Source organism: Eupeodes corollae, chromosome 1, assembly GCF_945859685.1.
Source record: "Eupeodes corollae chromosome 1, idEupCoro1.1, whole genome shotgun sequence".
NCBI lineage: Eukaryota > Metazoa > Arthropoda > Insecta > Diptera > Syrphidae > Eupeodes > Eupeodes corollae.
This window is the reverse complement of record NC_079147.1, coordinates 238,207,977-238,225,680: the sequence shown is the minus strand read 5'-3', so window position 1 is coordinate 238,225,680 and position 17,704 is coordinate 238,207,977. Positions and strand designations below refer to the sequence as shown.

The 17,704-nt window shown below is 33.9% G+C and overlaps 1 protein-coding gene across 25 annotated transcripts in view; it reads right to left on the bottom strand.

Moving 5' to 3' along the window:
* Window positions 1-17,704, bottom strand: part of LOC129941495 (cell adhesion molecule Dscam2) — a 259,928-nt gene that overhangs the window by 44,777 nt on the left and 197,447 nt on the right. For 19 of the 25 annotated variants that reach the window (XM_056050163.1, XM_056050146.1, XM_056050154.1 and 16 more), the window contains one exon: window positions 11,571-11,870. In XM_056050163.1, the coding sequence (XP_055906138.1) occupies window positions 11,571-11,870 (300 nt within the window). Of the gene's footprint in view, window positions 1-1,345; window positions 1,640-2,639; window positions 2,928-11,570; window positions 11,871-14,253; window positions 14,545-16,714; window positions 17,006-17,704 lie in introns of all 25 variants that reach the window. The other 6 variants (XM_056050158.1, XM_056050147.1, XM_056050160.1 and 3 more) reach the window with 4 other exon arrangements.

The window sequence follows — 17,704 nt, the reverse complement described above, 5'->3', positions numbered from 1 at the left end:
CCCTGCTGAATTATCTTAGGTCGCAGTATTCAGCAATTCAGCTAACATATTAATATATCAAAAAAGATCTAATTTTTATTTACCTTTCAAGTAAATGGATCAGAAAATATTTTTAAACAAAAATTAGGAATTCAGCAAAAAATCTAACTAAGCAGATCGAAGAAAATGATATTTGTAGAAAGAAAATCAAATACCCTTTACAGCTAAAGTTGCTGTTTGACTTGCATTTCCAGCTGCATTTGTTGCTGTACACACATATTGTCCAGCATGCATGGATGCAACCTGCTGAATTATCAGCAAACTTGTCTGACGACCAACACTCATAAGAGTTGCCAACGATGATTTTATAACATTCCCATTTAAAAACCACTCAAAACTCAGTGGAAGATCGCCTTTGGTTACAATGCAAGTCAATTGAACGTAGTCTCCCTCGTAGCTTACATCAGCAGACTGTGAAAGTGGAGCCAGGGTAGGAAGTTCTTTAACAAAAGAAAAACAACCGAAAATAAATACGAAAGAATAATTTTTAAGAAAATAATATAGATACACCCACAATCTATTTAAAAACATTTTTTTCACAAGTCTGTTTGAAAATTATATACTTTTTTGAGGACGAATATAAAAGCAAGCTCAATTAAATTTGTGCTTACAAAATAATGTAAGGTAAACATAACAATTTGGATTTGCTGAATAAGCTTTTGACTCGTCATAAAATATTTTTCGAACAGACTTTTGATCCTATCCTACATTATAAGTTAAAAATTGTCAGGATTTTTATATTCAGCCCACCCTTTACTTTCAACGCCGCAGTCTTTCGGCTCTCTCCTGCTGAATTCTTTGCTACGCATGTATAATTCCCCGAATCACTAATCGTAGTTTGCCTTATCGAAAGCATCAAAGTATACTCATCGATTTTATGGTAAATAGATCGAAGCAATGGTTGATTATCTTTAAGCCAGTATAAGTCTATTGGTAAATCACCGGAAGTTACCATACACATTACCCTCACCGATTGACCGCCATTGACACCATTTGCATTGAAGTGGAATTGATCAATTTGTGGTAATTCTTTTATTTTTTTACAGAGGAGACAAATGAAATACAATAAAAAATAAGAAATGTTATAAGCCAAACAAATACAGTTTTTGTTAATAAAAAGTGATTTGATACAAGTTGTTGTCGTGATGTGTTAGGTTTTAATTGTTGGAGGAGTTCCCAATGCACCAGCAATATTTATATCTAGTAGTTAACAAAAATCAGGGAATTTTAAAAACTAAATATTAACTTTAAGCACAACTTAATTTGGAATACAATTTTGTTTTTGTTTTGCATTATGCTAACCAACCCTTGACGGTAAGTGTTGTTGAAACTTCAGCTTCGCCAGCCCTATTTGCCCCTACACATGTATAGTTGCCCGCATGATGTCCGTGAACACTTTCGATATTCAGCGAGCTGCTTCGTTTGCCATGCATCAAGATTTGAATGCCATTTATAGTTTGGGCCAGTTGATCGTTGTAGTACCAAGTTATGTTGTATGGGAAATCACCATGAACCACGGCACAGGTCAATTGAAAATAATCACCAACAAATAGTGGCTCATCTGCGGCATTGGTTGGTAGGGGAGCAAGTTTAGGTGGAACTGTATAGTATAGGATGGGAAAATAGAGGATTATAGAGGAGAAAATAAAATTAAAAACAAAATAAAAGTTATTGTAAGCTTAAAACTAAAACAAAGAGATGGGATTCATATGTCCACGCTACTACCATTGACCACAAGTTGAGCTGCATAACTTGATATACCAGCAGCATTTTTTCCATAACACGTATAGTTGCCAGCATGAGATCCTTGAACGGATTCAATTGTAAGCACACTGCTTCGTGAACCCATTTTGGCGACATTTATACCCATTGCTTCGGAGTTACTCTCCATCAGGCGAATGTCATTGTAGAACCAGTAGATCATCAAGGGATGATCACCATGAATAATCGAACATTGTAGAGTGAAGTAGTCACCGGGGAAAAATGCATCAGCACCAGGAGAGAATGGAGCAATTTTTGGTAGAACTAGAAAATTATTTTACTTTAAGTTAACGTATTTTGTTTTCAAACATTTTTCAACAATGATAGAAGAATTTTGTAAGCACGTCTGCTAGGTGTATAAAAATTGTGGTTTAAGTCAAAATATCAAAAAATTACACTTTCAGAGTTATCATATTTTGTAAGCATAAGTGAGAACGCCATGAATGAGTTCAATTCTTTACGAAGACTTAACAGATGACCATATTTTGTAAGCCGATGCGGTAGAAAAACTGGAAGGTATCAAAAAGTCTAATAATACCTTTGAGGAGCTGCTTGTTGAACCTTTTCTTAAAAAAATGTGTCAGGTGTTTTGTGCAATTTTTGTTGATGTTATATGTGCATTTCCATGCAATCTGCCTGCAAAGCTTTGCTTCTTTTTATTCATTCATGCATCTAATTTTTTTTTGTTTTTGCAATACTCACAAGCCAATTCAGCACTTTTTTTAATCAACTTCGCAAAATTTTACTTTTATCGAAGAAAGAAGAAAATTAAAAGAAAATTAGTAAGCAAACTACTAGTTAAGCATTACTCTAGCAAACTAAACTACTCCTTCTCTAACCGTAAACACTTAATTCAGTTGTAAATGTTTGTTTTCCAGCGCGATTCTTAGCGTGACAAGTAAAATTTCCCGCATGATGATCATCAACCGAATCGATTGTCAGCAAACTACTTCTTTTTCCAGCTTTTATTGTTGTTATACCTAAATTCTCACTAACTTGCTGATCGTTGAGTGTCCATTGAATGAGCAGTGGTAAATCACCATCCGGAACGGAGCATTGTAGTGTCAGATACTGACCAGTTTGAGCTGGGCCCTTTTCAAATGCAAATGGAATAATTCGAGGAAGGACTGGAGGAGCAAAGGAATAAAACAGAAAAAAAAACGAAAACAAAAATCAATAAAGAAGAATTTACAGAATAAAATGTAACCTATAACTTTCAGTTGAGTTGAGTAACTAGACTTTCCAGCCTTATTTGATACCTGGCAAGTATAATTGCCAGCATTTCGATCTGTTACACTTTCAATTGTAAGCACACTACTACGACGTCCAAGTTTTGCAATTACAATATCACTATCGTCTGATGATACAATTGGTTGCTTATTGAATGTCCAAAGTATATTCAGCGGCAAATCACCGTCAGTGATTGTACATTGATAGGTTATGTACTGTCCTAGATGGACTGGTTGATTGCCAGATGAAAATGGTGAAATCTGTGGCGGAACTGCGGACATATGGGAGGTGTGTGAGAAATAAAAAAAAATCGAATCAAACCAAATTAAAATCTTATCAAACCAACTCTAACAAAAGAATTATAAACTAATAACCATTGACAATTAATTCAGCGGTATATTCGCTGAATTCAGCTTGATTTTTTGCTTTGCACGTATAATTGCCAGCATTATTTCCATTAACCGAGTCGATTGTAAGCACACTGACTTTTTTGCCAATTTTCGATGTTGTTATGCCAGAAAATGTATTCAGCGGATAATCATTGAATAACCACATTATATCAATTGGAAGATCTCCCTTAGAGATTGTACATTGTACGGTGACTGAGTCTCCAAAATTTGCAGGTTCATCTCCGAAGAAGAAAGGTGTGATTTTAGGAGGAACTGGAGGGATTAATGAAGAATAAAATAACTTAATACTACTACAAGTGAAATTAAATTAAAAGCAAAAATTCCGAATTCAGAAAAGGTACCATTCACAATTAAAACAGCTGTATGTGAAGCAACACCAGCTAAATTACGTGCGCGGCACGTGTAATTTCCCACATGCCCTGCATTAACTGAATCAATAGTCAATACACTAGCGCGCTTTCCACTTTTTAGAATAGTTACTCCAGCATGAAATGAACTCATTGTTGCATTATTCAGTAACCATTCAATATCGATTGGCATGTCACCCGATGATATGATACAATTTACAGATACTGTGTCTTCAAAGCTAGCTGGATCATCACCAAAATCAAATGCAGCCACTTTTGGAGGAGCTGAGTGGAAAAAGTAAATTGTGTAAAACTCAAATCAAACCGTGGGATCCTTTCTACAGCTTTATGTGTAAAATTTGCTGAATAGCTGATTTCAATATATAAAAACTGCTTTTTGTCTTTATTTAGGATTCCTTAAGGTTAGTTCAATAATAGAAGAGCAAAGTAAAACTGTCTCAGATTAAATTCTTCAGACGTGAAAATGATAAAAACATTTTATTCAATATTCAGTAAAACCGTGGGGTCCTTTCTAAAGCTTTGTGTACCAAATTTGCTGAATAGCCGACTTAACTTTATAAATACCGCTTTAAGTGAATAATAGAAGATCAATGTAAAATTGTCTCACTTAAAATTCTTTAAATGTGAAAATGCTAACAAAATTTTAGTCAGCAAGTGACAAATACTTATGCAACCTCTGGTAGAATCTATTACACTGATTATAAAACAAAATATAGTTTAAAAAAACTTAAGCGCTGACAAAAACAAATCTTACGTATTTAAAGCGTTGACACACAAGAAGCTTACATTATTTGTACATACAAAGATTATAATTAAGTCCTTATAAATAAAGCAAAAGCATCAAATTATGTCTTCCAGAAAAGAGCATTTTAAAAGCGTTAAGCGATTAAGCATTTTCTCATAAGCAATAACACCATGCAACTTTTCAGGAATTTTAAGGATTCAATTTGTCGGATCGATGATAGAAAATTAAAAAAAAATCTAATTTAAAAGAATAAAATAATTTTGGTAAATTTAATTTTTCTGTTTCTTCTTTTTTATTTTTTTTTTAAATACCATTAACAATCAATTGAGCAGTATAATTAACAGACGCAGCATGATTTTTAACTTTACACGTATAGTTTCCAACGTGTCCAGCATGTACCGAATCTATCATCAAAACACTTAAACGTTTTCCCATTTTCGAAGTAGAAACACCAGAATATGAATTAATTGGATAATCATTGAAAAGCCATTCAATGTCTAGTGGAAGATCACCACTTGATACAAGACAGTTAACAGAAACGGAATCCTCAAAATTAGCCGTTTCATCACCAAAATCAAAGTGAGTTATTTTTGGGGCAACTGTAAGAATTAGGTAGATAGTACGATAATAGTTTAAAATTCGCCTTAAATAATTTGTCATTTATAATATGCGCTGAATGATATTTGTTTTCAATTCAGCGCAAATTTTTTATTTTTGCAGAAAATGATTCATATAACTCTCGAACATAGTTTACCTATGACCTTAACTATGTACTTTATGGAACCCATTTAAGACAAAACAAAACGGGCTGAATGGCGTTCATGATGAATTCAGCGGAACTTTTTTGTTTAGGATGTGTGTGGCTGACGATTTAAACAAAAATTAAGGATTGAATAACAAGGACTGTGAGTAAAACCAAATAAAAATTAAATATAAGAATTCTTGAGTTAAAATCTAGTCAAACCATTAACTAGAAGTTGTGCTGACTGTATTGCTGAATCAGCTAAGTTTTTAGCTTTGCACGTATAATTTCCAACATGACGTGCGTGAACATTATCGATTGTAAGCATACTTGTACGTTTGCCTCCCTTGAGCACAGTAACACCCGAATATGAGTTAATAGGATAATCATTAAAAAGCCATTCAATATCGATTGGTTGATCTCCGGATGATATCAAACATGTTACAGAAACAGAATCTTCAAAATTTGCAGGCTCTTCTCCGAAAGTAAAGGGCACAATATTTGGTGGAACTGTGTTTAAAAAATATCAAGTTATGTTCTTTGAAGTAAGATGGTTTTATAGATTTAAGTTGAAGTTTTTTTTAATTTAAATTTTGTTTAATCAATGTGCACCGAAAGCCTATATCAGGTACTTTAAAATTGGGACTCGTATAAGGAAGGAATTCCATAGGTAAGGGATAAAGAAAAACTAATAAAAACTATGAAATAAAAACAATTCTTAACCATTGACTATCAATTCAGCTGAATATTCACTAGCTGCAGCTTTATTTTTCGCTTTGCATGTATAATTTCCAGCGTGCCCCGCATGAACCGAATCAATAGTTAACAAACTGGTACGTTTTCCACCACGTACAACTGATATTCCAGCGAAAATATTAACAGGCTGACCGTTGAATAACCATTCAAGTTCGATTGGCAAATCTCCAGACGAAATCAAACAATTTACAGATACTGAGTCTTCAAAATTCACAGGCTCGTCTCCAAAATTAAATGGTGTTAGATGTGGTGGCGCTGAATTTAGATTGAACAAAATAAAATAACAAATTATAAAATCAACACAAAGGACTGTTGAGGACGATTCAAAAAATCTTTTAACTCTTAACCAAATAAAGTACTTCTTTTTATGCTGTGTTGTTGTTTATTTATTTATTTTTGGGAATATTTTTGTAAGCCGACTTGGAGGAGAACTAAAATTAAATGAAACTGAACGAAAACATATTAACTTAATTATTTTCTACCATTTACAATCAATTCAGCTGTAAAATTAGCTGAATCAGCTTCATTTTTCGCTAAACACGAATAATTCCCAGCATGACCACCATGAACTGAGTCTATTGTCAATATACTAGCTTTTCGTCCTCCCTTTACAATTGATATTCCAGTGTATGCATTTATTGGTTGTCCATTAAATAACCAAATTATATCCATTGGCAAATCACCGAGATATATCAGACAGTTGACCGAAACAGATTCCTCAAAATTAACAGCATGATCACCAAAATCAAAAGGAGCTATTTTAGGAGGGACTTTAAAAGTATTTTCAAGCATTAATAAACAATAAATGGAAGAGAATATTTTATATTGTCTACATAAAAAAAAGTAATAGTTTAGAATACCCTTTACGACCAATTCAGCAGTGTAGTTTGCTGACGCTGCTGAATTCGATGCAACACAAGTATAATTTCCTGCATGATTTGCTCTAACATAATCAATTGTCAAAGCATAAGTTCGCTTTCCCAATTTGGCCGTTGATATTTCCAATTGATCATCAAGAGCGCGACCATTAAGTAACCAAACAAATCTGATGGGAAAATCACCAGACGTAACCAAACACTGAACACTAGTTGATTCACCAAAATTAGCTGGTTCATCACCAAACGTAAAATTTGCGATTTTTGGAGGAACTTTAAGAAAGGAAACGGGAAAATGAAAAAATAACTACCAACTTAAAAACTAAAGTAAATTGTATTTTGTACGAATATTAAAAACAAAAATAACCATTAACAACTAATGCAGCTGAATACTCAGTTGAATCAGCATTGTTCTTTGCTTTGCAAGTATAATTCCCTGCATGTCCACCATGAACTGAATCAATTGTCAGCACACTTGTTCGTTTTCCATTTCGCATCACAGAAATTCCAGCATAAATATTGACTGGTTCACCATTTAATAACCAAAATATTTCGATTGGAAGGTCTCCGGAAGATATAAGGCAGTTGACAGACACAGAATCTTCAAAATTTATCGGATCCTGACCAAAATCAAAATGGGCGATTTTTGGTGGCGCTGAATAGAATATAAATATTGTGAATTTTGGGTTTTAATCGTCAAACGCAAAACTAATGTTCCCCGAATGTATTTTGTTTTTCATAGAATTCAATTGAAGTGACCCTAGAGTGTTGTGTTATGTATGACTGTTTCTTGTGTTTTATGTATGAACAAATTTTTGTAAGCATTCAAGCAGGAGTAAGCAGAATTCAAAGAAATGACAAAAAACCTAAAAAAGTTATTTAAAATACCATTTACAACCAATTCAGCTGTATAAGAAGCTGTATCTGCCGCATTCTTTGCAGTGCAGGTATATTTTCCAGCATGACCACCATGTACGGAATCAATTGAAAGTAAACTAATTTTCTTCCCTCCTTTAACGATTGTTACTCCTGTGTAAGCATTGATTGGTTGGCCATTAAATAGCCAACCAATATCCATAGGCAAATCTCCAAGGTATATCAAACAATTTACTGAGACAGATTCTTCAAAATTCACAGCATGATCACCAAAATCAAAAGGAGCTATTTTGGGAGGGACTTTTAAAAATAATAAACAAAATTAATAGGGAATGATTACATTGGAAAGAAAATTATGTGTCTTTTTAAGAAATACAAATCAAAATAAAATTTCGTAAAAATACCCTTAACGACTAATTCAGCAGTGTAATTTGCTGATGCAGCTGAATTTGACGCAACACAAGTATAATTTCCCGCATGATTCGCTCTAACATAATCAATTGTCAAGGCATAAGTTCGCTTTCCAAATATAGCCGTTGAAATATCCATGTGTCCATCAAGCGCACGACCATTTAATAGCCAATCAAATTTAATGGGAAAATCACCAGACGTAACCAAACACTGAACACTTGTCGATTCACCAAAATTAGCTGGTTCATCACCAAATGAAAAATGAGCGATCTTTGGAGGAACTTTAAGGGAAGTGAAAAAATAATACAAATAAATTTCAACAAGAAGGAACAAATAAAATGATAATTTGTATAAGAATATTAAGAAAAATAACCATTAACAACTAATGCAGCTGAATATTCAGCTGAATCAGCTTTGTTTTTTGCTTTGCAAGTATAATTTCCAGCATGGCCACCATGAACTGAATCAATTGTCAGCACACTTGTACGTTTTCCAGTTCGCATCACAGAGATTCCAGCATATATATTTACTGGTTCACCATTTAGTAACCAAAATATATCAATTGGAAGGTCTCCGGAAGATATGAGGCAGTTGACAGAAACGGAATCTTCGAAATTGATCGGATCCTGACCAAAATCAAAAGGAGCAATTTTTGGTGGAGCTGAATAGAATATAAATAATGTGTTTATTCTTGTCCATAACAAACATAAAGACTCTATATTGTCTCCAGAATTCAAATTTATAATAATAAAAACAGCTTTTTACCCTGGAGTGTTGTGTTATGTATGACTGATGTTCTTTTGAAAGTAACTTATTGTGTATGTACATATTTTTGTAAGCACTTAAGCAGGAGTAAGCACAATTCAACAAAATTACATAAAACTCAAGAAAAAATAATTAAATACCGTTAACAACCAATTCAGCTGTATAAGAAGCAGTATCGGCTTCATTTTTTGCAGTACAAGTATAATTTCCAGCATGACCACCATGTACTGAATCGATAGAAAGAACACTAATTTTCTTTCCTCCTTTAACTATTGTTACCCCTGTGTAAGCATTAATTGGTTGTCCATTAAATAGCCAACCAATATCCATTGGCAAATCTCCCAGATATATCAAACAGTTTACTGAGACGGATTCTTCAAAATTAACAGCATGATCGGCGAAACCAAAAGGAGCTATTTTGGGAGGGACTAACAAAAAATTACGCCTTTTAGTTTGATTCAAGAACTCAAAAGTTAAAATAAAAGGATAATTTTTAAGTTCAGCAGAACGGAAATGTGAGGTAACATTTCCATGAGATAAAATACCATTAAGCACGCACTCTTACAAATTCACGAACAGCTATCAACAAAATAATTTGGGGATGCCTATTTAAAAGGAAGGAAATAATAAAATTATACAAAAATATTAACAACTTCGGAAAAACAACATAACAAACCATCGACTCTTAATTCAGCAGTATGATTGACTCTTCCAGCCCTGTTTTCAGCGATGCAAGTATAGTTACCAGCATGTTTTGCTGAAACTGCATCAATTGTTAAATCGTGAATTCTTTTACCACGACGAGATAGCACAATTTCTAGATATGGTTCCAAATCTTTGTTATTCAGCTTCCAAGTGACATTCACTGGTAAATCACCACCGGCTATTGTGCATTGTGTCGATACTAATTCTCCATAATTTATCGAATCTTCTCCAAATGAAAATGGAGATATTTTTGGCAAAACTAAACAAAACAAATTATATATGAAAACTACAATCAGTGTATGTATTTTTTTAAATGTAATAAATGGCGAAACAGTTGAACAAGAATGGATGTAAGATTGGAACGAAGCAAATAGATTTTTAAAGACCTCCCGACATACTCTAATGTAAGTTCACAACAAACCATTGACTATCAATTCCGCTGAATGACCAGCAGACCCAGCTGAATTGCTAGCAATACATGTATAAATTCCAGCATGTTTTGCCTCAATTGCATCAATCATTAAATTATTTATTCTTTGTCCACGTTTCTCGGTCATTATTTCTAATTCCGGAAGTAAAGGATGTTTATTCAGCGTCCACATAACCGATACAGGTAAATCTCCACCAGATATTGTACAATGCACCGAGACAGGTTCACCAAAATTCAACGGTTCATCACCAAACGAGAACGGGGAAATTTTAGGAGGGACTGATGTTTACAAAAAAAAATAAAAGAGAAAACAAAAAAGAAGAAAATAAATAAAACTTTCTGCTAACCATTCACAATAAGTTTTGCTGAATGAGCTGTTATTCCAGCTTTATTTTGTGCATGACAAGAGTAAACTCCCGAATGATGTCCTGCAACTGATTCGATTGTTAAAACGTTCACCCTTTTTCCAATTCTAGACATTGAGATATCGTGGAAGGAATCAATGGTGGCATTATTCAGCAACCAGCTGACATTTATTGGTAGGTCTCCACCCAGGATTGTACATTGAACGGAAGCTGGTTCGCCAAAGTTTAAGGGTTCTTCACCAAAATCAAATGGTGCTATTTTCGGTGCAACTATTAAATCAATATATGAAAAGACAAAATATGTTTCCTTAGTATCTATTCAGCTAATCTGAATTCAGTTTTCATACAATGAATTCAGCTCAGCTGGATTTGATTTGAGCAACTATTAAATCAATATGAAAAGACAAAATTCACTATTCCTACATAGAATTCAGCTCAGCTGAATTTAATTTGAGCTTGATATGAAAAGACAGAATAAGTTTCCTTAGTATCTATTCAGCTCAGCTGAATATGCTTTCTGCTTGATAAGAACTCCCATACGTACGGATGTTGCTATAAATAGTTATTTTGTATGAGTAATAATGAAGAGGAGAACACAAAATAAAATTAACCAAATATGAATTTAAATATTATTAAGCAAAGCTTCAAACCATTAACAATCAATGTGTCAGTGTATTTAGCTGACCCAGCCCAATTCTCAGCTAAACAAGTATAATTTCCTGCATGTTCAGCACTTACAGATTCAATTGCTAAAGCGTATGTATGACGTGTGAATTTAGTTGTTGCAATATGAAGGTGTTCTGGTAAATTATAGCCATTCAGCTGCCAATTAACTTTCATCGGCCAATCACCGCCAGCAATAGTACATTGTATTGATGCGGGTTCACCAAAATTCATAGGTTCATCGCCAAATTGAAATGGTGTTATGCGAGGTGGAACTAGTAGATTTTTGCAATTATTACAATTAAAATTATTCTAAGTGTTAGTCATATGAAAATAGCTACAATAATTATTTAAAAAAAAAAAATACTAAATCCATGCCATCTTTTTAGTTAGATGTTAATTTTATCTTTATATTTTAGTTTTTAATACCATTGACTGTAAGATTTACACTTTGCGACGATTGACCAGCAAAATTTGTGGCAGTACAAATATATGTGCCAGTGTGAGCCGGTGTTGCTTTTGGAATTGATAAAATACTTGATTTTGGACTTATGCGATGGGTACGCATTACAGGTTGCGTTTCGTTGATTCTACTATCGCTGGCATATCGCTCGAAACTCCAGTTAATTTTTAATGGTCGATCACCTTTTGATATTTGACACATTAAGTCAATAGAATCGTCGGTATTTATAATGTCATCCGTTTGAATGGGTGAAATTTGTGGTAAAACTAAGGAAAAACAAAATATAAATATGTACAATGTAAAAATAGCTCAATAGAGTTATTAAGCTGAATACCGAATACAGAAATTGCACTGAATATAGAAAATTTTGCTGAATATCATATTTTATTCAGCATCTGCTGAATATCATTTATTTCAGATACTAATTTTGCTGAATACTATCAATTTCGATGTCAGAAGCACAAAATGGGTTGTTTTTTAAGCTCTTCTAGGTGAATTGGAATTGTATACCTTGTTTAAAAGAAAACGAGAACAACGGCGATTGTGTGATGTAAACATTTGTAAGTGTTTATGTTGGATATTCATTATTTTGGAAAATGAAAGGAACCAAATAAAAGAAGAACCAATAAAATGAAAACAAGTTAATATTTAAATTATTTTACTATCGCACCATTTACGAATAATTCAGCAGTGTATGAACTTGCACCAGCACTGTTTGAAGCTATACAAGTGTAGTTTCCACTATTTTCAGCCTTTACAGACTCCACAGTAAGTAAACTAATTCGATCACCAATTTTACTTGCCATCAAACCCATATGTGAAAAAATAGTCAAATTATTGTGTGTCCAGCGGATTTTCAGTGGTAAGTCTCCTTTGGAAACATGACAAGTCAATTGAACACTATCTCCTGAATTTGCTTCATCATCAAAGCTAAATGGATGTATGGATGGGAGTACTAAGTTATTGTTGTTGGATGAATCATTGGCATGGGAGAGAAAATAAAACAAAGCACAAAATTATAGTTGCTATGATATAACGAAAATAACCATTGACTTTTAATTCAGCTCGAAAAACACTTTGTCCAGCAATATTCGTTGCAATACACGCATATTCTCCACGATGATCTCCAGTTATATAATCTATATTCAGCGTACTCGATTTGGATGACATTCTTCCCAGAATTATTTCAGAGTCACCATTAATCAAAGTCTTATTATTGTGAGTCCATGTGATGTTAATAGGAAGATCTCCTTTAGTTACAGAACATTGTACTCCCATACTATCACCAGAATTGGTTGCCTCATCTCCAAATGAGAATGGAAGGATTTGGGGTGGGACTGGCGGTGGATACACAAACAAAAATTGTAAGCAAATAAAAATAAGAACTTTTAACTTCTAACTTTATAAGAAAATAGGTACAAAACTGCTTTCTCTACCATTAACTAGTAATTCAGCCGATTGTTCAGTTGATCCGGCCTTATTTATAGCAATACACTTAAAAGTCCCACGATGGTGATCACTTATCGAATCAATACTTAACGAGCTTAATTTCTGGGACATTTTCATAATTCTTATCCCACCTAATTCATTGGTAATGGGTTTATCGTTTAACGACCACTCGATTTTCAATGGAAGGTCACCCTTAAATACCATACATTGCACAGCTGTGCTATCGCCGAAATTCGATGGTTCCTCACCAAACATAATGGGCAAGATTTGTGGTGGAACTGAGTGAAGGGAAATTGGATGGTTAACTTATTACAACCAAATAAAAAACAAACAAATAAAATTTTAATCTATGAAATAATGAGAAAATAAATTGAATTTCTACCATTAACAAGCAATTCAGCGGATTGTTCAGCTGATCCAGCTTTATTTTTAACAATACACTTAAAAATCCCACGATGATGATCATTTATTGAATCAATGCTAAGTGAGCTTAATTTTTGTGACATTTTCATTATACGAATGCCATCAAGCTCATTTGTAATTGGTTTGTCATTGAGTGACCATTCGATTTTTAATGGTAGATCACCTTTGAATACCATACAATTGACAGCAGTGCTGTCGCCGAAATTTGAAGGTTCTTCCCCAAAAATAATTGGCATAATTTGTGGTGGAACTAAGTAAAATATAGGATAATTTTGGATTTAAAACATAACAACAAAGCAAACAATAATATCAAATAAAATTGAAAGAAATCTGAAATCTGTGATATAAGTCTATATAGTTGTATACCATTGACATTCAATTCAGCTGAATGATTAAATTGTCCAGCTGAATTAGATGCAACGCACGTATAATCCCCACTATTTCCAGCTGAAACTGATGACAACGACAAAACACTCGTACGATCGCCTATTTTTGTCGAAACTGCTCCCATTGCTGAATTGACCGTTGTATTTCGAAAAAGCCACTTGACTTTGATGGGAAGATCACCTTTAGCAACATGACACATCAGCTGTACGCTATCACCGGAATTTGCATCACCATCAAATGCAAACGGATTTATGTAAGGAAGAACTTTTAGGGACATACAAGTAAGGTTAAACAAAAATGGCGAAACAGCATTGATACTTAATTCTACTTCTAAATGTTGATTAATAATACTTTTCTACGTAGGTACATGAAATGCGAATTTAGACAAACCATTGACTTGTAATTCAGAAACAAATTCACTACTTCCAGCGTTGTTTGTGGCAATACATTTATAGACCCCCCTATGCAAGGCTTCGAGGGAGTCAACATTCAATGAACTTGTTCTTTTATTCAAACGAAGTAAACTAAATCCATGCTCGCCATTTATAATGGGAGCTGAATTCAGTGTCCAACGAATTTCTATTGGCAGATCTCCTTTTGGTACAACACAACTTGTACTAGCGATCTCACCAATATCAGCAGTTTCTTCACCAAAATAAAATGGTAGCACTTGGGGTGGAACTAAAACAAACCAGGGCATAAATTAACAAGTTATAAATAAAATTAAAATAATTCGGTATAATATCCTACAAAATCATATTCCGTCTGAATATATTTATAAAACACAAACCATTCACTTGCAATTCAGCTAAGTACTCATGACTTCCCGCCTTATTTCTAGCAATACACTTATAAAGCCCACGATGTCTTGCATCTAGCGAATCAATATTCAGTGAACTTGTGCGGGAGTTCATTCGGAATAATGTGAATCCATGTTCACCAGATATAACTGGTGCTGAATTCAATGTCCAATGAATTTCAATTGGCAAATCACCTTTGGGTATTATGCAAGTTACTCCAGCTACTTCACCTGTATTTGCTGGATCATCACCAAACGAGAATGGCTGAATTTGGGGAGGAGCTTTGGAAAACGAGGATGCAAATTAATACTACAATATAATATAACCGAAGAACTTAACATACAAAATAAAAGAATTATAATCTATTCAGCAAAAGTCACAAACCATTGACATGCAATTCAGCTGAGTACTCAGTTATGCCGGCAATATTTTTTGCAATACACTTATAAATGCCACGATGTTGCGCTTCTAGAAATTCAATACTTAAAGAACTAGTACGAGCATTAACTCGAGAAAGGGCAAAACGTTGTTCGCCAGATATAATAGGAGCTGAATTGAGAGTCCATCGTATTTCAATAGGTAAATCGCCTTTGGTAATCATGCAAAATACTCCAGTTACTTCCCCTGTATTCAGTGGATCATCGCCAAAATCAAATGGCTGAATTTGAGGCGGAACTTAAGGAGAAAAAAACATACAAGCAAATAATAACTTAAAATCAAAAATTTATTTCTAGATCATCTTCAAAATAAATAAAAACTCTACGTAATTACATTCTAATTCAGCTATTTTCACAAACCATTGACATGCAATTCAGCAGAAAACTCATTAGTTCCGGCTTTATTTTTCGCTATACACTTATAAACTCCACGGTGTACGGCACCTAACGAATCGATATTAAGAGAACTTGTGCGTGCATTCATTCGTGAAAGGGAGAATCCATGTTCACCGGAAATAATCGGTGCTGAATTCAGTGTCCAGCGAATTTCTATTGGTAAATCCCCTTTGGGAACTAGACAAAATACGGCGGCCATTTCTCCAGTATTTGAGGGTTCATCACTAAAGGAAAATGGCTGAATTTGGGGTGGGACTTGACGAAAAACAAAAAGAAAATTGCAAATCAAATAAAAGCATTTAATTAAAGAAATATTTTTAATTTTATAACAAAAAGGTTTCTATTGCATTCACAAACCATTAACTTGCAATTCAGAACTGTATTCAGAGTATCCAGCTGAATTGTTCGCAATGCATTTATAGTTCCCTCTATGGTTGCCGTCTAAGGACTCTATATTAAGCACACTTGCTCTTTTGTTCATTTTAAGCAAACTGAATCCATTTTCGCCATTTACAATCAATGCCGAGTTTAAGGTCCAGTAAATATCTAATGGCAAATCTCCTTTTGGTACAATACATGTAACACTGGCTATTTCACCACGATTAAGCGGTTCTTCACCAAATGAAAACTGAGCAACCTGAGGAGCAACTAAAAGAATCGATATTTTGTGAGCGATGATGGCGAAACAGCAGAAAGAAGGAGAAATCATTGCAAGAACACGGAAAAAGGCAGAACAAGTAATAATTACGATGGGAAAGTGTTACCAATCTATTAGGGACTTTATTTGTAGACTAATTCATTACACACCATTCACTCTTAATTCAGCTATATGCTCAGAATAGCCCGCTGAATTGTTTGCAATGCATTTATATAGTCCTCTATGCATGGCTTCAAGTGCATCAATATTCAATACACTTGATCGTTTACTCATCTTGATGACGCTGAATCCATTTTCACCATTTACAATTAACGCTGAATTTATAGTCCAATAAATGTCGAGAGGAAGGTCACCTTTGGGAACCATACAAATTGCACTGGCAATTTCACCACGATTCAAAGGCTCCTCGCCAAAGGAGAATGGGGAAACCTGTGGTGGAACTTAAGAGAATGTGTGTGTAAAAATAGCGAAACAGCGCGGAAATTTTTTAAAAGATGCTTAAAAGCTAATCCAGATGCCTGCTTACAAATACCATATTCACTATTTCTAGATAGACAAACCATTGACGTGCAATTCAGCAGCATGTTCAGATAATCCAGCAAGATTTATGGCTATACATCTGTAAACTCCTCGATGTTTGGCTTCGGCTGAATCAATATTTAAGTAACTGGTTCGAGGATTCATTTTCATTATGGTAAAACCCTCTTCACCAGTTACTATAGGAACAGAATTGAGTGTCCAGTGAATATCAAGTGGTAAATCTCCCTTAAGAACAGTACACATAACATTTGCAGTTTCACCGTTATTCAATGGTTCCTCGCCAAACGAAAATGGTGACACTTGTGGTGGTACTTTAATAGAATATTATAAAGTTATGATAGAAAATGGCGAAACAGTGTTAAGGAAATCGAAGAAAATTTTAAGCGAGAACCTATATACATAACTTAGACTAGTTATTTCCCAATTCTAATTGTAAAACGAACCATTAACTTGTAATTCAGCTTCATATTCAGCAATTCCTGCTAAATTAATTGCGATACACTTGTATGTTCCTCTATGTTTTGCATCGAGAAAATCAATATTAAGATAACTAGTACGAGGATTCATTTTCATTATGGTAAAACCATCTTCACCGGAAACAATAGGCGCTGAATTAACGGTCCAATAAATATCCAAAGGTAAATCACCCTTCGGAACAACACAATTGATACTTGTGACATCGCCCATATTTAGAATTTCATCACCAAAATTAAATGCCATAATATGCGGACGAACTAAAGAAGATTTAAATAAGGTTTTGATTTACAATAACTCAGCTAAAAAAGGGTTGAATGGAAGGAAAACTTATAATAATCAATAATAATACAATTAAATATAAAACCAAGAAGAAATGTGACTCAAATCTAACCATTAACATGTAATTCAGCTGAGGATTCAGCAAATCCTGCTTTATTATTTGCAATACATTTATAAAGTCCACGATGTTTAGCTTCGAGTAAGTTAATATTCAGTGAACTTGTTCGAGGATTCATACGAAATATGGTAAAACT